This window comes from Centroberyx affinis, unplaced genomic scaffold, assembly GCF_046629955.1.
Source record: "Centroberyx affinis isolate AG114_WGS23_722 - 3 ecotype Tasmania unplaced genomic scaffold, CSIRO-AGI_Caff_v1 ptg006143l_1, whole genome shotgun sequence".
Classification (NCBI taxonomy): Eukaryota; Metazoa; Chordata; class Actinopteri; order Beryciformes; family Berycidae; genus Centroberyx; species Centroberyx affinis.
In genome coordinates this window covers 105001-124149 of record NW_027283122.1, presented here as the reverse complement: position 1 = coordinate 124149, position 19149 = coordinate 105001, and the positions used below count along the sequence as shown (strand labels likewise).

At 41.4% G+C, this 19149-nt stretch overlaps 2 protein-coding genes across 2 annotated transcripts in view; one reads left to right on the top strand and one right to left on the bottom strand.

Moving 5' to 3' along the window:
• Window positions 1-594: 594 nt before the first annotated feature.
• LOC139638154 (FAST kinase domain-containing protein 3, mitochondrial-like) lies at window positions 595-7543 on the bottom strand. Its single transcript, XM_071512192.1, has 9 exons — window positions 6641-7543; window positions 5746-5896; window positions 5336-5523; window positions 4710-4878; window positions 3658-3743; window positions 3044-3215; window positions 2417-2486; window positions 2031-2145; window positions 595-1399 (listed from the first exon to the last, which is right to left on the bottom strand). The coding sequence occupies exons 1-9, from the start codon at window positions 7541-7543 to the stop codon at window positions 1301-1303; spliced, it is 1953 nt and encodes a 650-aa protein (XP_071368293.1). The 3' UTR covers window positions 595-1300.
• Window positions 7544-18179: 10636 nt separating this feature from the next.
• Window positions 18180-19149, top strand: part of wnt6b (wingless-type MMTV integration site family, member 6b) — a 27180-nt gene continuing 26210 nt past the window's right edge. The window contains exon 1 of the mRNA XM_071512190.1: window positions 18180-18259. Within this exon, the coding sequence (XP_071368291.1) occupies window positions 18180-18259 (80 nt within the window). The remainder of the gene's footprint in view (window positions 18260-19149) is intronic.

Here is a 19149-nt window from a genome sequence, read left to right as displayed (position 1 = left end):
CCCACCCAAACTTCCCTCCTTCCTCCCACCTGCTTTATCCTCTTCTCCTCTTCCTAGTCCTGTTTGCCCTAATACCCAACCTTTAGCCCTTTCTATAACCTATAAATCTGCCCTTACCTTCTCACCCTCTTATTCCCTTCTTTCCATTCCCCATCACTGAAGTCCCTGCACTCCATCTCTCCTTCCCCCACCATGAACCATCCTCATTCTTGGACTGACGGCTCCGCTGACCCTCAACAGACTAAGACTCACCGAACATTTCATATGCAATATCTCATTTATTAAATAATAAGACGCTAATCAACTGTTTGGACATTAATAAGAGCCCAAGATTCCAACTTGTCAGAGTCCTACATACTGACACCTGGCTAATACTGTATGTATCAATGGCAAATGGTGTATCAGCATCCAAAAATGGGACAATGGAAAAAAAAAAAAAAAAATGCACTGTCTCTGTAGCAGCCATCTTGAATGGACAACACAAAAATGTATACATGGGGACAACAGTATTTTCAAATATTAACTTTATTCACAATTGATCAATATACATTGCAATCAAGCATTTATTTATTGCACATAAGATACACTGCTATCTCGCTCGTATAAAAACCCGAGGCCTTAATTAACAGTGTTTCCCCAGTGTTGCCAAAACTATGGCAGGGAAATATCTTGATTATTACCGCAACCATTGCCCCTGCAACCATTGCCCCTGCAAACTGTTTTCTATCAGCTGATCTCATTTCATATCCACCAACTTCAAATAAAGCATTGGGGCTATGGTTTTGTTTATAATGATAATAGTCACATTTTAATTTACAGTAATTTGAAAATCCTATACACAATACTGTGAACATATTGAGACTGATTTCAGGGTTGGATTCTTCTTTCTTCCCCCAAGAAACTCTGGTGCAATGTGAATAACAGGGAAAAGGAACAGAGGTCCAAGCCCCTGCACTCTTCTACTCAACATACCCATATAGCAGGTACTAATGTATTTAGTATTTAAAAAAGAAATCTCATAAAATGGCATTTACAGTTAGAGTCACTATCATGGCCATTAAACAACAGCATATCAGTGAACAAATTAGGTATAAAACTTAAAAAGAGGCATGTGGACCATACTTTTTTTGCTTGAGCACCTGCCCCCTGAAAAGCATTTTGATTCAGTCACCACAGGAGCAGGTGAGCATTGAGAGTGACAATCACTTTAGGTATAGCCATTGATATGGAGCGGAGTGCAACTAGTGGGTGCAGAAAAAGGATTTACAGAATCACACATATGGCCAGGGACCCACAGTATTCAGTGATTGAATTTGAAGATGGTGGGAAAGATCTTGCTGTGGAGATACTGGACCCGCTCCTTCTGGGATCTAAGCTTCTCAAATTCAAAGTACGGGATCTGGTGAGAAGAAGAGCAGAGATCACACAGGGAATTAGGAAGGAAAAAAATATGTTTCTACTTTTCTTTCCTTCATCCACATTGCTCAAGACATTTTTTTTCTTTTTTTAAAGGAGAACTTTTTTCAGAGGCTTGAGTCCACTGTGAATCACATCAGTGCATATCTATAGTGTTTTATCTACTTATTATCTATATATTACATTGATCTTTTATATTCCACTGACATTCAAAATAAGAAACTAAAAGAAAGGTTGAAACACAAAGTAAGACTCTTTTCTGTTTGTTACTGTGCAGCTCATTAAAAACATATAAAAGAATATATATAACCACTTCAAGTTGAAGGATTGGTTAAACACTGATTAACTGTAACCTTCTAAATTTACACACATTTAAGCAAACTGCATCGTAGCAGCCAACCAAGTTATGAATACTAGTTGCAAACCTGGGCTAATTTGATGATTTAAAACTTGAAAAAAACTGAACTTGTGAGTATCTTGATGTGAAAAGTTTTGTTCTAAAATGAGATCACTTCTTCTTTATTAGAGTATAACACTCATTACTGAATAGTATTTACTGTAAGTAACCTTTACTTATACAGTAGTCACATTTCAGGTGTATCTTCTGAGTATACCTGCACCACATCGTGGCCCATCCTGCGGAGGTGTCTTCTCTTAGTGGCTTCCTTCCCCAGTAGGTGTTGGGTGTTGCTGCAGAAACGGTTTTGCCCATCCAAACACAGGGCCACCCTACATTGGGAAAGACACTGCATTGTATCATTACTTTAAAATGGCTTTTGGGGTGGAGTAAAAGTGCAATTGCAGTACAGCCAGCATGTAAAAACCAACCAGAGCCTGGGTCAGTTCACTTTCAATTGGTTCATAATGTAAATAATATGAGTATTCGATCAGTTATTTCTTTTTAGGTTTTGATATAACAATTTTCTCATGCCTATACCTTCTCGCCCATTTTGAAGAGAATCCAGCTGTAGCACTACACTACAGTATTTGTGTCTCTTACCTTCTGTAAGTGTGATCCCACTGAGACAGAGGCAGAACAAGTCCTTCCTTGTCCAGGCACATCTCCACATCTGGACACAGACAGACAGCAAAACAAGATATCTTAGAGCTGCCTACAGCAATATACTGTATACTGTTTATTCCATATAGAAATACGGAATAAAACACAGACTTGTGGTAGAACTTATGCTGCTGACCCACTGACTTCATTTAACCACAGTGAAGCCACAAGCAAATTTCCCTTTGTAGTTTTTTTTCTATTCCATTTGATTTTTGAAGGGATAAACTGTTACTATTATGTATCTCAGCAGACTCAACATGTAATGGGCTCAGTAAACTAATGATGCTGATGCAACTATAATAAAACAGAAAGACATGAAACTAATTCTGTCAACTCATCCAAAGCGTTAAAAAGTAGAAACAATTAATGGTACAACATTTCTCCAGGAATTTGGTTTTCACTTAATTTTTTTATTAAGCATATATAGTCAAACTCTTGTTGCCTGGTTGCATTATATGGCCAAATTGCCCCGTTTAATTTATATTTTCTGTGTGTCATGGCCTTTACAAGCTATATCCAAATGGCCCCAGAACTGTGTTACATATTATACACGTAGCTGTAGCTCACCTATAGTGTATCCACTCAGAGTGAAGACCCTGGTGGAGTAAAACCTTCCCCCCAGCAGCTTTTTAAGTGGCCCTTTGACCTGGTTGTACAAGTAACTCTCCATAGGCGTCTCAAAGGCCTGGTCCACTGAGGAGAACTTCTTCACATGGAGGTAGAAGGGCAGCCTGGGGCCCTGAGAGGGAGGGAGGGCAGAGGAGTGTTTATTAGTATATTAATTAGTATCATTCATTAGTATCATTGATTTACTCTACAATTAGATTGTACTTTGAGACTGTCGGAGGGCAAACACAGCTGAATATAATAATATACTGTCTACTTTAAACTTACTTAAAGTTATGTGTTATGTGTGATACCCATAATGAATAAATTAAAAACCTTCAAGTTGGTTTATAATCATAAATCAACTTTTTACTGTTATTTAATACTTATTAGCCTCATCCATCCAAACACTATGATACTTAATACTACTACTATACTGCTACTACTACTAATACATTTTATTTATCTAGCGCTTTTCTTAGTACTCAAAGATACTTAATACTTGTGACATGAATGGGTAGATCCAATACTAGGAGCAAATTAAGCGATCAGCACATGTAGAAACAGGCACTCACCCTGTAGTAAGTGCATTCTAATGAGGTGGAGAGATTGAGCTGTGTCAGTTGTCCTAATGCGTTCCTGTCCAGTGGCTCCCCCTGGGCTGCAGGGCAGACAAGGACAGCTTACGTCACACACATTACATATTACATTAAAGCTGCAACGATTAATCAATTAGTTGTCAACTATTAAATTAATCGCCAACTATTTTGATAATCAATTAATCGGTTTGAGTAATATTTTAAGAATAATAAGTCAAAATTCTCTGATTCCAGCTTCTTAAATGTGAATATTTTCTGGTTTCTTTACTCCTTTATGACAGTAAACTGAATATCTTTGGGTTGTGGACAAAACAAGACATTTGAGGACGTCATCTTGGGCTTTGGGAAACACTGATCGACATTTTCCACCATTTTCTGACATTTTATAGACCAAACAACTAATCGATTAATCGAGAAAATAATCGACAGATTAATCGACAATGAAAATAATCATTAGTTGCAGCCCTATATTACATGCATGTTACATACAGCAACACCCATATACAGTATACACAGCATATTGTGTAACATGCTGGATATGTATAGTGCATCCATGCCAGCATATATACATGGTACATGAGGAGTGCCAGTGTGCTAACTTTTTTCTTATTAGAACAGCAACACAACCAAATACTAACAAACTAATGTGTTACAAAAAGATAGGCTGACTCTGTATGTGGAGTGACAGCAGCATGTGAGAAGAACTGCATAACAGAGTCTGGGTGTATTTCTGAGCCTGTTTTGGTGGAGGTGAGTTAAGCAACAAGCAGTGAAGGTCACGATTCACAACTGACCCTGTTCACTCAGCATACAGGACCAAACTGCCATGATTATCAACCTCTTTCTTTTCTTTCTACCTCTCCCTTTCATTTTCACTTCTTGTCTTTGCTTCTGTACTTTTCTTTCACATTTTTTTCTCATGCTCTCTTCCTGTCTTTTCTCTCTGCTGTGTTTTTCTCTTACTGGGTGTCTGTCTCTCTCTCATAAGTGCACAAACACTTTAACACTATTCAACTGTTTATATATACCTTGCAGCCTCTGTAGGAAGTATGGACTGAAGACTTTGGACATGTAGTTGAGTGGGAAGCGCTCCAGGTGGATGCAGGCATGCAGCACCTCTATCAGCGAGCGAGGCTGGAACTGGGAAAACCTTGATGACAAAACGCTCTCCAGCTTCTTAAACATCTGGCTGGAGCACTGAGGAGTAAAACAGAGATATGACTGAATATAATTGACTATTGAATTAGTCACATTGTTGAGCATTTGCAATTGCTGTCACTAATCTCAGAGCTGCACTAAGCAAGATTTTTTGGTAGAAATACCATCTTATCAGCCTAAATCACTAAGTGGACCAATCTCATCAGTGCTAATTGAGATCCTATAGATTGTACCCATTTGCCCAAATTCATTTCAGAAATCAACATAGTTACCTAGTGCAGCTTTAATATGAGTAATTTTGCGCACACATGCACACACATTTTCCTATATAAATACACATACACAATATTCTATATACATTCAACATGTGGAACACCAAACCCCTCAGCAAGGGAACCTATTTCGGTTGTAATTTTCCCCCCAGTAAGGGAATTCATGAATGTACAAGGTGGGTTAGGCTCAACCCAAATCACCCCCCTTATACAACAACCCTCACCTGTGGCAGGTAGTTGAGCCTCCCCATGGCGACAATCTGCTTGGCGATCTGAGGGGTGCTGTGCCTCTCAGCATGGCTCACAAAGCCCTGGGCCACGGCCTCGAAGATCGGCTCTGAGCGGCATCTCATCCGCAGACAGTACTCCATGACGGTGCTGGTCAACTCCGGATCACACTGCCCCAGCCTCCCTGACAGCAGGCACAAGCAGGCACAGCAGGGAACTTTAGATTTGACTTGTAATTTTCACCTCTCCTCATTTTTACCACAAATTGAAACACAGGAGAGCAAAGTTCCTTGTAATTGGAAAAAGTTAGATTTTTTTTTTTTTCAATTTAAATCAATGAGAGCAAGGAAAAACTCCCACAAAACCTCAAACAAAAGTTAGTCTAGTGAAGGAAAATCAACCACACCTGGCAGGTGTTTCTCCATAGCGGCCAGGAGCTCTTCATCATGATGTCCCAGGACCATGAGAGAGGAGAGCAGCTTGATCACTTCATCATCTTTGAAGGCCTTAAAGACCCGTGATGCCTTATGGCTCAGCCTCAGCACCAGCGAGATGGCCTGTGAAACATAATGTTAGGATCTTAGTTAATATCCACTCATAATGTTTTACATTGGTTGACACTTCAAGTGACTGAAAAATGGCTTGTGTAATAAGGCAAGGTGGCTGAAGTATCAAGGTGTCTCTTTAAGGATCCTAGGAACTTGTCTGGAAAATTTTGTTGACTGCAACTTTCTCATTGTGCCAACATGTAGGTTTTGTATGGTAAGGACTAATTTTGGACAAGCACAGACTGAAAAGTACTATCCTCTGTTAAACAACCTGGCACACTGCAATCTTAACCAGTTTGTCTCTTGAGACACTCTGAGGTAGTGCAGTAAAAATGGGAGGTTTAAAAATGTGAAAAGTACTGATCTTGCACATAACAGAACACAAACCATAAAGTTAATATTTGGTGTATGGATTGCTTTGGTTCCAAGTGAAAACATGGATCTGAACTGAGTGCTTACTACCAGGCACAAAGCGGTCCTTTGATCAAGTAAAGAAAAAGATGGGTACCATGAGAAAATCTGTTGATGTCACTCAGCATTTTGTTTTTTCTCAAGGTCAATAGTTACTGAAAAGGTATTTCATGATGTGTGCCATTAAGAGGAATGCCACCTCCCTACAGTACATCCTCTCTTAAAAACCCACTAGCCTCTGACACATTTGGGATGTTCAAGGAGATGTTAAGTGGAAACTGACTTCACAACACACAACACAAGGCAACGAGAAGCTAATAAGTGACAATTTGTTCTACCAACCTGTCTCTGCTGCAGCTTCACCAGCGACTGCAGGATATCACTGATGTGACTGGCTTTCAGCCGGTGCACCAGCCTCTCTGTGTGACTGTGCAAAGTGGACAGCATGAGTGTGTGCTGGTGCTGGCTGGCGGGGTCGAAACACAGAGCCAGCAGGGAGTATACCCTGGCTGCCTCGCCGGGAGAGAGAGCATCCTCTTCCACAGCAGCACCGATGGAGTCGATGACCTGTGTCACTATCGCTGACCGGCTGCCTTCCAGGGCGTGTGCCACCTCGCCCAGATGGCACAGCGGCGCCACCCCAATGTCATTCCTGGACAGGTGGGACAGGCACTCGTCCCTCAGTCTGGAGACGATGGGGCTGTGCGTTTCCACGCCAAACTCCACACACACTCCCAGCAAAGTGGCCAGACCCTCCGCTCTGTCGTTGCTGGGGTCGTCTGCCAGCCTGGAGCACAGTTCAGGGATGACCTGCCCCTCAAACAGAGACCTGATGTTGACTGGTGAGTCCTGCGGTGTGCTCTGTGGGTGGGTGTATGGGGTGTATGGAGAGATGTGGGGGAGCGGTCTCGAGCTCCTTGGCCTTGCTTCTGGTTTAGGTGACAGGCGTCGTCCACACTGGTACACGGTCAGTTCGTTCTCTCTTTCCCCCGGTATGAGCACGGGGTTGGGGAAGGGGAGGTTACTGACCTGCTGGGCCACTGCCCGCGGCTCGTGTGTGCTATGGAATGAGCGCACACCGGTAAGGCACGGTTGCTGCGCTACTACGGTTCTGCAGGGAAAGTCCATGTTAGTGGATCTGCCCACTGTGTTGGCATGGACTAAACCCCGACTCACAGGGAAACAGGTTGGGGTGTACTGACACGCCGCTCGGACAGACGATGAGATACAGGCAATGGACTTCATTGTTTATATGATGTAACAGCACACTCCTGTTTCAGGAAAAACCCAAACACAAGAGATACTGATATCAGTGCATTTTCTTACTTTGACACAAAGATTTTCAGCATAGTGAGCTGATCTATGCGTAGCCAACACACAATGCAAAATATTAGAACACGTGTAACTGTTCTTGTTGATTTATGACAACTCTACGCTAAACAACTACAACTACTTTGTAAAAACATAAACGATGTCTTACCTTCAGTGAGACAGAAACACGTACAGTAACTGGAGGGCTGCGAAGACTTATAGAACCTGCATTGTGCGTTTGGTAACGAGTTGTGTAAGATTACATGTGTTTACAGGTGCTGCCGCCCTGTGGTCAAACTGTGTACTGCAGGAGGCAGAGACAGTCATGTAGCACAGATGCTATATGACTGGGCGGGCTCAAACAGGCGGGGTCTAGTTCTCATTTTGCCAATCCAGTTTGGTGTAAATCTGCACAGAAAGGCGCTAAGGAGTAAACCATGCAGGTTGTAGGGGGTAGTGTGGCGTGGACCGATACACTGTGGTGCCTCTTATGTCATATCTGTCACCTTCAGTATTACATCACGGCTCCAAGGATATTTTGTGATAGTCTTAAATTATGCATTGGCATAATATTAACGCCCCCCGAAATTCTAAATATATAGGCTACAGCATAGTGCATTTAGCGTATTTGGCTATTTTTTCTTCTCTAATGAGGAAAAAAAACATGAATGCAATGAATGTATGGGTGTCTTTCTTTCTTTCTTTTCTTAGGATCTCTTTAGCCCAAATGGGTATACCCTTCCATGAGTCCTACATTATAACACACTTTAATCAAAACAAAATAAAACACACTAATAAAAAAACTCTGTCCGAATGACTTTTATTTGTATGAAGTACCTTCACCATCCTCATCCTCATGGCCTTGCAGATGACTATTTTATCATTAAATAATCTAAAGACAACTTTCAAAGTTTTCCACAAGATGGTGCTGCATACCAACAAACACAGTTCATTTTACCTCAGTTCACTGAGCTCACACCAGGAGCAAATTCATCTGAAGAAACACAAGTATATGAGTGCATAAGTTTACAGCCTAGAAACATTACTCATCCAGATCCCTGAAAAATCTACTTTCCCATGGTTTACAGAACCTCATAATGGAATCAAAAAAGCTGAAATTATAGTAGCCTAAGTTTCTTTCTTTATTCAAACAAAATAAGAAACATGTATATTACTAATTTGGTTAGACTACCATCAGTGATAGATTTTGTTTATTTGGTGTGAATAAATAAAAACAAATATAAAACAGTAATACAGAGTTTCTTGAAACATAAAAGATTAAGGGAATTTACCTTTAGCCTTATTGTGATAAGCATAAATTCTGACAAGCGCAGTACTGTAATGTATCTGCCTCTATTGTGTGTGTGTGTGTGTGTGTGTGTGTGTGTGTGTGTGTGTGTGTGTGTGTGTGTTTGCTTGTGTGTCTAACACCGAGTAGTGTATGAATGCTGACCTGAGAGAGTCATCTGCACCCTCTATCTCCAAGACAATCTGTGTGTGTGTGTGTGTGTGTGTGTGTGTGTGTGTGAGCCATCTGGCTGCTTCCCTTCTATCTCTTTGCAAATGAGCAGCGACACCACAAGCCCTCTGGACATGCATTGGAAGGAGAAGAAAGAGTAAAAAAACCCCTGAGTTTTCAAATGGTGAGTAGGGCAGACTAGATAAAATCTGTTATAATAAAGTTACTGTTCTGCCGGTAATGTTGATGATTCACACTGCATAGTCACTCTGATTGTGTGTGTGTGTGTGTGTGTGTGTGTGTGTATGTGTTTTAAGAGTCACAGTGAGCTAGTCAATCCACGACTCCAACAGCATCCCAGTGTTTGTCATTCAAGGTGACATTAGCCGTTCTGTTTCTCCATTCATTGATTTAACAATCAATAACATCAATAAAATCAGTTTATTTCTTGACCAAAATTCATAGTAAGTAGACGTTTTTTTGCTAAGCCTGGAGAGCAGCATTATCACTTCAACTGTGGGTATTCAAAATGCTCGTCTATTTTACTTAAATGTCTACAAACAATGCAAGCATAAACAAACCTTTTAAAACTTTGAAATATGACTTGTGACATATTTATATGAAAATAATTGTGGAGCTGGAACAATCAATTTCGGAATAAAAAAATGTCTCAGACAGTTCCCATGCTTGTTGTGGCAGGAATATAACTTTGGTTTGGATGAAGGATTGGGCATTTAAACACATTTTCAGTAGATTTAGAGTGATTATAAAGACAGTCTGGCACACATCTATCTACAGAGAGCTTCCCTCACATGTGCTGAAGTGAAATTGACAAAATACACGTGTTGCAAACTTGCAAAATGTTCTTATCGCGACTAAATCACAAACAGAAATACACACCAGCACATGCATCCATGTGCACACACACATACACACACAGTATGGGAACAACACCACACCACACTTTGGCCAAATCTAATCTAATAACCAAAAGTTCAGCGATGATGTTATCATTATGCGCTATTGGATGTGACGCACTTGGAAGATATGTCTGTCCCCGTCTTGCCTGAATTATTGCTGCTGTTGGATATACAAAAAAAAAAAAAAACTATCTCCAAACGGTTAGCTTTTCTGGGAAATCAAGAAACTCTGGTTGCTATTCACAACGATGTTCATGGATTTTTTGAAACTTGACAGTGGGTTTTGAATGGCTTCCCTGGGAGCTGGGGTCAGGAAACATACTACACTAAAAGACCATCTAGTTCAAGGAAACAAGATCAAAAACATCAATATAGAAGTTATATGAGGTTTTCACACAATCAGTTTTCAGTGTTTATCAGTGTTTCCAACAGCTCTGCCTCTGTCCGCAAAGGCTTATTAGCTGCTGAGGGGCTGATCTCATAATCTGTAAAACTTTTAACATGTTTTTGCAGTTTGAATGTGTAATCACGACTGGAAATGGGGGTCAGCGTCACATAGACCTCCCATCTTGGGCAGCAGCGGTGTGTGTGTGTGTGTGTGTGTGTGTGTGTGTGTGTAACATCAAGGTCTTTGCCATGTAAACCTATGACATTGATGGACAAAGAGTCTGAGGTGAAATGAGAGGTAGTGACTTAATACTAGTATTAGATTATTATTAGGTAGATTAAAGCCATAGTTTTTCAGCATGTCAATTGTAGGCTGGGTTTAATTCACTTTCAATTCAGTCAATCACAGTAGATTGTATCTAAAATTTACACAGTCAAAAGCCTCACATTCAGCCTTTTATGAAATAGTTAAGAACCTTCAACAGTTTCAAAATGCAATCAAAATTCAAGCACTTTCATGCAGTCAAACTTTATCTTGTGAGCTTGGTCAGCTGTAGAATGTAAAAGTGTTTCCAATCATGTTTTGGATTTGTGAGTTCGGCCTCGTCTTTTCTTTACAGTTAGGCCTTTAAAGCAATGAAATCAACCTTCTGAAATAGGTCCCAAGAAATATGTATTTAAAGCAATTTGGGAAAAACTCTTCATTGAGGGCCAACCCCAAACACAACACCTGTAGATGAATTTCTCTGCCCCTCTGTTTGTGTACAGACATGGCCCTGCAGGAGAACTCTGTCAGAGGCAGAACTACAACGATTCAAATTCCTCTGGCATTTCAACTGATAAAAGTTAGACTCTGCTAAGAACAGATGGGTTTGGATATTACTTTGACTATCAGTACCTGTTCCACCAGAGGAACCCTTGAGCTTAACTCTTTATTAACTGTCAGCAGACCTACAGTTTATCCTGTTAGGTAATTGGTCAATTGGTCGATTCCAAGTGTCTGTAGATTGTTATGAGGAAGGGTTGATCCAAATAATGTGTGTCCAATTATGATAGGGTTTCTTAGGGTCACCAAGCCAAGCCTGGGCCAAGTGTATGTGAAAGAAACAGAGAGAGAGAGAGAGAGAGAGAGAGAGAGAGAAATAAAGAAATAAATGAAGAAATATATCGATATCACACTAAATTATGTATCCTTTGCTGACAGATTACAGACATTCTCAGTAACAGGCAGCTCTCTGGAAAATGTTTTGTCTTCATTACTTGCTGTAACAAGACCATCATTTTACATAACTTCATTTTCTTCCTCTCCCCAAAACAGACTTTCTGCTTCTGGACATGTAAAATCATGTGGCAGCGGGAGGTATCAATATTTTATATTACAACCTCTCTCTCTCTCTCTCTCTCTCTCTCTCTCTCTCTCTCTCTCTCTCTCTCTCTCTCTCTCTCTCTCTCTGCCAGTTATGGAGGAATTTCATGAACATGCCTTTCTCCTGGGGATTCCAGAGATGACTGTGGTTTGTTTTAAAAAGGTTAGGGCCGTCATGTGTTTCTGATTTAGACCTAATTCAAGTCGTCATATAAAATATTATGTCTGATGGGATTTCTAATCATTTTCGATGATAATCGCCTGGGAATGCATTTCATGGACTTTGCAGCGCAGGCGAGGCACTTCCCTCGGATTGAGCGGCACTTTTCTCTGAAAACAAAGGGGCACACGTGTGGCACAGAGAGAGAGAAGAAAGAGAAAGCGAGAGAGAGAGAGAGAGAGAGAGAGAGAGAGAGAGAGAGAGAGAGAGAGAGCCTTGCATCTAGAGATAGGAGGTGCATTCTGGCAGACAGTAGGAATCCATTTCACGCCCAGATGAAAGCAGTGTGAGAAGGGGAATGTGTGTGTAGCGTGTGTATGATAGGTGTGGTAGGACAGGGGTTAGGCCTGTTGGCTTTTCCTAGGTGGAGAAGGGCGGGAGGGAACACTTCATAACTGGGATCGATTCAGTTCAATCAATTAAAAATAGAAGTGGAAACCACAATTCATTGAGTGCTTCTTCACTATTATTCCTGCATGGAGAAGGCTTCTCACTCCATGACTTTTTCCAATATGTGATTTTTTGTGAAGATCCAATTTCTGGTTGTCATTACCCTTCCTCAGCTGTCAAATCACCTCCTGCTCCTCGTCCTATTGTCCAGGAGACTCTTGAAACCAATAATTTACTATTTGAGGCAAAGCTGACTTAAAAAAACAAACATGTATATATAGCAATAGTGTACACACTTGACTGGGCAGCTCCCAGGTGTGAATGTGTGCAAACCTGGGCGTTGCTGAAAAACAGCATGGGTTCTCAGCCAACTTACCCTAGATAAATCTAAGTTAAATAAATTTCTGTGATTGGACATGCCCCGATATAAACTGTCTCACTTCAGGTTTGCCAAAGGAAACACTGTAAGTCTATTGAAGACGTCTGTTGTGTCACGGGCTAAGATGCATTGTAGCTATGCTGTGAGTTCAAGTCAAGCTCTCGACTTTATATCATAACTAAATCCCTCTTTCTCCCCCGTCTTTCCTGTGTGCCTCTACTAAACAATATCATATCAAGCAAAATAAATGTCATATTTTTAATTTAATGACTGGACAATTTATTTAAATAACTGTTGATAGCTCCTAGCCAAGACCCCAGAGGGTTGAGATTTGAACCCTTGTGGTAACAGCAGGCTATATGAATCTGTACAAGGAAACAGCAATTAAGAAAGAGGCTGCTGCTGTATCTATCAGGGCGTTTTCCTTACAACAATGAATTAAGTCCCCACAGATTTATTGTACAGGCTGGAACTGAAACCCATGCACACATATCTCAGATCTGAGCTGTGTGATTAAGATGCCACAGTCGGGGAATACACATCCGTCAGGGGATTTCACCTCTAGTTCATCACAGAGCTGTTTAAGGTGCAGCAGGGTGGCACAGGAAGGAAGAGAGGGAGGAGACTGCACTTAAACCAGTATCTGCCCTGCTGCAGTGTCTCTGACCAAGACACTCTCCAGTCCCCAGCTCCGGGCTCTGTTCTCTACCTGATCCTGCAGACAGAGGCAAGGGAAGCACAGTAGTTGGTCCACTGGGGAAAAATCTGGTCAAAATCAAACAACGGACGAGGACTGGGTTCAGTTCATTTTCAATTCAGTCAATTTGCAATGAGGAAAACAAGTGAAAACAAGTTGTCCCTACAAGGATCAATAGTATCATATTATTATTAGTAGTATTAGTAGTAGTAGGCCTACTAGTAGTAGTAGCAGTAGTAGTAGAAGGAGCAATAGTAGTAGTATTAGTAGTAGCAGTAGCAGTAATACTAGTCGTAGCAGTAACAGTAAAAGTATCAGCAGCAGCAGCAGCAGCAGTAGTTGCAGTAGCAGTGGTAGTAGCAGTATTAGTAGTAGTAGTAACAGTAGTAGTAATAGTAGTAACAGTAGCAGTTCCAGTATTAGTATTGGTAGTAGTGTAACAGTGGTGGTAGTAGGCCTAGTAGTAGCAGTAGTACTAGTAGTAGTAGTAGGTAGTATTCCACTAGAGCTACAAGCTATGATTCCCTCAGAACAGGATTCAAACCAGTGCAGACACCATTACATAAATTACATAAACTTCATAAACTAAATGTAAAGGGTTTGTCCCTCTGATTCTGCCTCTTTATTGGACAGATCCTGTGAAAACTCCCAGTCAGGGCAGAGAAGTAAAGATCTGGATGTGGACTGCATGGGATTCAAACCCCAGGCAGACACAGTATTATATGTGGCCCTCTTTTCATGCTGATAGTCCTCTGAAGACGGGCTGCACAGCGTCTATTTCCAGCAGGCCTCTGTCGCTCTGCTGGGATCGTACATACAGTATGCAGTGTGAAAGTATTAATGTATCGAGGCTCATGGTCATTTGGAGAAGTGCAGGTCAGTGTCTCTGTCTCTGGCCATGATGGCTGCGGTGGTGAAGTACGGTGCTGGGCAGGGGCAAGAATTTGAACCATACACATGCTGTACAATATGTATCTACTGTATGTAGGCTGATAGCCATCTGGTTAGGGGCTGTGCAGTGTCTCCTCCCAGCAGGCAACTATAGCTGTGAGCCAAGACCCCAGGCCCAACACCCTGCCGGACTTTGAAATCAGATCTTTATTGTCCATAAACCCTCAGCCAAGTATGAAGAATCAGCCCTCCCTAACAAAACACACTCACCCAGCGGAGAGCGACAGAGACAGACAGAGATAGAGAGAGAGAAATTGGGGGAGAGAGGGAAGAGAGGGATAGCTGGTTGAGAGACAGAGAAAAAGAGAGGGATGTGCAGAGAGAACAGACAGTACAAAGAGTAGTAGTGTTGTCATGGTCATGTTCACAACTATGCCGCAGTTATTTATAGATCATTGAGCGATAACTCAATTTTCATAACTTTCTAATTTTGTTACGGGTGGGTCCCGCTTCACATATCAATAGAGCTCTCTACATGGAATTAAAATTTGTCTGAAAAAATATAGCAGTATGTTCTGTATGTACTACTGCAAGCTAATTTACAACTTCTGTTTGTCATGATTCCATACAAATAGAGAAATGCAGGGGAGAGAAACAGGGAGATAGAGACAGAGACTATATAACAAAGGTGTAAATATTTTCAGTTTGAAATGAACCAAACACACTAAAGCTTAAAGCGCACACTGGATCAATATGCAAGCATATGGGAGAGGAAAGATTTGTGTTTTTTGTGTTACTTGCACTTTTTACATTGCTTGTCGTGCAAGTTGTGAGATGGAGACTTCCTTGGGATTAAACGCGTAAAAAAGAAATATCGTTGTCATAAAACCCCAAATAAATCCAGCTCTGCCTTGTTTCTGTAAAGCGATGGAGGACTGCAGTAGGCTGGACGCACCTGGAGACACTCCATATTTCACCTCTGAAGTGTGGGGGAAACTGGAATACAATAGGGTGGATTCAAAAAGGCCTGACCACAAGGCCGATTTTCCACAGCAGGGCCAGGCCCATCCTAAACTGATTATGCGACATGAAAAAAATATCAGTTCCTCTGAGACCAAAGCTGAGCTGACAAATCAGTGGTGTGCTGGTGACAAGATGCCAAAGGTATCAAATTTGATGGGGGCGTCCTGGTGACTCAGTGGTCTAAAGCGTGTACCATGTAACAGTTATGTCCTGGGTTGGAATCCGGCCTGGGACATTTGTCGCATGTCATCCCCCTCTCTCATTCCCAATGTTTCCTGTCTCTCTCCATTTTCACCTCCAAAATAAAAGAGAAACTGCCCAAAAAATAAAATAAAAAGTATCAAATTTGACTTTGGGTAAAATTCTGTGACTTAGATGATTTGTCTAATATTCTTTAGCTCAGTACAAGCGGAGGCAAGGCTAATATCTATACAGAACGAGGGCTCGTTTTCAAGTCAATTCAAAACAATTCAGTTCAATTCAACTCAAATAATTTCAATTCAATTTGATTCAATGACATCTATTAATAGAGGGAAACAGATTATGGGCAAAATAAAGCTGACTGAAGGAAAATCCCAACCCAAATAGTGAATTGATTATCGAAAACTGAATTTTAAAAACTGAACTGTATCAGGAAAAAACAGCAAAACTGAAAAAAATCAGTGAAGAGTCAGGTGATATCTCATTCATGACCTTCAAATGTCAAGGCACTTATAAACTCCAATATCCAGCATCCAAAAAACGCACTATAAAGACTTAGGACTTAACAAATAAATAAAAAATGTCCCAGGATATTACCCTTAAACTGATTTGGTTCAAGTTGGTTTACTTTGCTCTGCATTATGGCATTGACACACAAAGCTATTTGAGCGCCTGGATAAATAAATCAAGCCTTCCACGAGTTGTCAAATAGTTGACTACGCTTCAAATAGGCGACATACTTTGCCCAGGTCCGGGTTGACAAGACAACATGGGCACAGAATTATGCTTAAGAGGCTCCAGTAAAAAATGACCTTGTACTACTTGTGTTATTACACTTGTGAGGACTATTGTGAAACTTTGAAGTAAAGACTTTTCCAGGGAGTTACAACTTTTTGTTTGGTCTTCATTTTGAAAAGGGTTACGGTTCAAGTGAGGATTAAGTGTAGGCATGCATTAGTGAGGGTTAAAGCTAGGGTTATGGTTTAGGCATTAGGGAATTCATGTAGCCAACTGCGGCCCTCGTGAGTACAGTGGCACTGGACTGGGTGAGTGTGCCTTGTGTTACACTTGTGATTGATTGCATCACTGCGCTGGAACGAAGTGGGGTGTCAGGGCTTTTATGGGCGACAGCAGTACAGAGGTGTTGGATTTCAATGGATGTGCCCTTGGCCAGATAGGTGATAATACTACCCAGGGCTTACACACACACACACACACACACACGCACACACACACACACAGACCTACAAAAATGCACATGCACACAAAAATGCAAGCATGTAAGCGTGTACACACACACACACACACACACACACACACACTGCTGAATGTTCTACATAATTCCCCTTGAGGGTATATAGCAGTAGTGCTTTCTGTAGCAGTAGTGCAGCATGCAAATAGCAATGGCTACCTTTGTATAGGCTACAGATGGGTGACGTGGAAGAGAAAACAGGTGTGAATAAAAGTACAAAATAATATAAGCTTTTCAATATAGCCAGAGGAAGACATGGCAAGACATCCAGACATTGTTCCAGTCCAACATGCCTGTCTTATCACCCGATAGACTACTGGCACAAATCTCAGAAAGGTATTATCACACACCTGTGGTGACCTCACCTCATTCCATAAGCTCTGATTTCGGCTTTACCGTAAACAAACTGTACGGCAGGTCTCTCGCTCTCTCTCTCTCCCTCCCTCTCTCTCTCCCTCTCTCTCTCTCTCTCTCTCTCTCTCTCTCTCTCTGTGTGTGTGTGTGTGTGTGTGTGTTTACCCCTACTTACTTCTCCTCTACTCCTAAAACTAATTGCAGTTTCTTTCTCTCTCTCTCTCTGAGTGACAGCGAGGATTTCGCTTCGCCCCGAGCGACGTCACACCAAGGTGGAAGAAGATGAGTGCATTTTTCCTCCCTCTATCATCCAAAGAAAACACATTGGCAGACTGTGGCACAGACACGAGTTTGACGCCTCTACCTGTAGCCGGTGCGCACCGAAAATAACTCACTTCAGCAGCTTCGTCAGCCTGCTCAGTGCGTCAGTTAGAGCGCGTAAAGGACAACCGACCAGCTGAACCAAAAGACCGATATCTTTTGTTACTTTTGCGCCGTCACCATCAGCATTAGGGCAGAAGTGCTCCTCTTCTTCGAGGTGCCTTTGATTTGATTTCATTGTTTTTCTCTCTCTAAAGCGTGGCGGAGCTCCGAGTGTCCTCACTGCTACCAGATCCAACTCGCTGCGCTATTGGAATTTGGGTATTTTACAGTCAGAACGGACTTACTGGTTTGAGTCACTTCTCTTTCCTCTCAGAGAGTATTGGAAAGCATGTAGAGTGCTGCGACAGATAGGGTACAACCACAATGAAGAGGTCAACCACACCTTTGATAGCGGACTTCTCTCTAGTAGCCTCCTGAACAACTTTATTGCGCACTAAGATGCGCCCAACAGAAGCGGGACTGAATGATGGACGTTTTGCGCACTTGTAGACAGACCGTTTCGTGTTAAGTGCCGCTGAGTCGTGCCGTCAAAAAAAAACAAGGACTTCCTATGTGCTTAAAAAATAATTACACTCGGTGTTGGCTGGGCTCCTCATTTTAAACTTTGCTGGAGAATCTTTCTTCCTTGAGGATTTGCTGCGTTCACCATGACGGTTCCTCTATCTCGGATCCAACTCGCCCTGTTCTTTATCTTGCTCTGCCCGGTCAACATCATCGGACTCTGGTGGTAAGTGGTTGTCTGTATTAGCACGTGTTGGAGGTTTCTCTGTCTTATGCCAATTTGGGAATTAAAATAACTTCGCACAAATTACTTTTATTTGATTTCCACATACAGACACGGGGCGTAATGTCTCACTGTAATCATGTTTTCTGTAGCCTAGGCTATATTTGTCCAAAGCATGAGCAACTTGTAATCACTCATCATTACCGGCTTTTCAAACTAGATACTGGCTTGAGTTTGTTCCCAGGCTGTGCTTGTATGTGAGACTATCTTTCTTTTGCAGTCTGGTCCAAATACAAATATGATCATCAGTAATGTGATATGTGATGTGTGCTGTCTAATGCAGACTGCAATATTGGCACAGTGTAAAAAATGGTAGACTAATCATTCTCTAATTCTGATAGATTGTGATCTAACCAAATAACCAACAGAAACTGATAAAATTGGATAAGATCAATCAAGCAAACAAATTAAAAGACAGTAATAACATAACATATTTTCAAAGTGCTTTTAGGAGAGAAATGACCTTCAGTGCACATCCTGTCTTGTATAGAATTTTTTTTTTCTTTTTCTGTGATAACTAAACTAAACAAAGATAAAGCTTGTATATATTTAAACAACTTGATTGATAAGCGTTTATTTGACAAACAGCACATTCTCTACAAACTGCAGGTCAGGAACCAAAATGAACCTATTTCCCCCCACGAGTCACAATAAGTCTTAATGAGCCTGGTTAACAATGCTGAGGGAATAAATTATGAAAAATCTGGGTCCTCAGGGTGAAGAGGTTCACCGAGCTACACCTCATAGGAGGAGTAGTGTGTGTGTGTGTGTGTGTGTGTGTGTGTGTGTGTGTGTGTGTGTGTGTGTGTATGTGTGGAGGAGGGAGGGGGGGT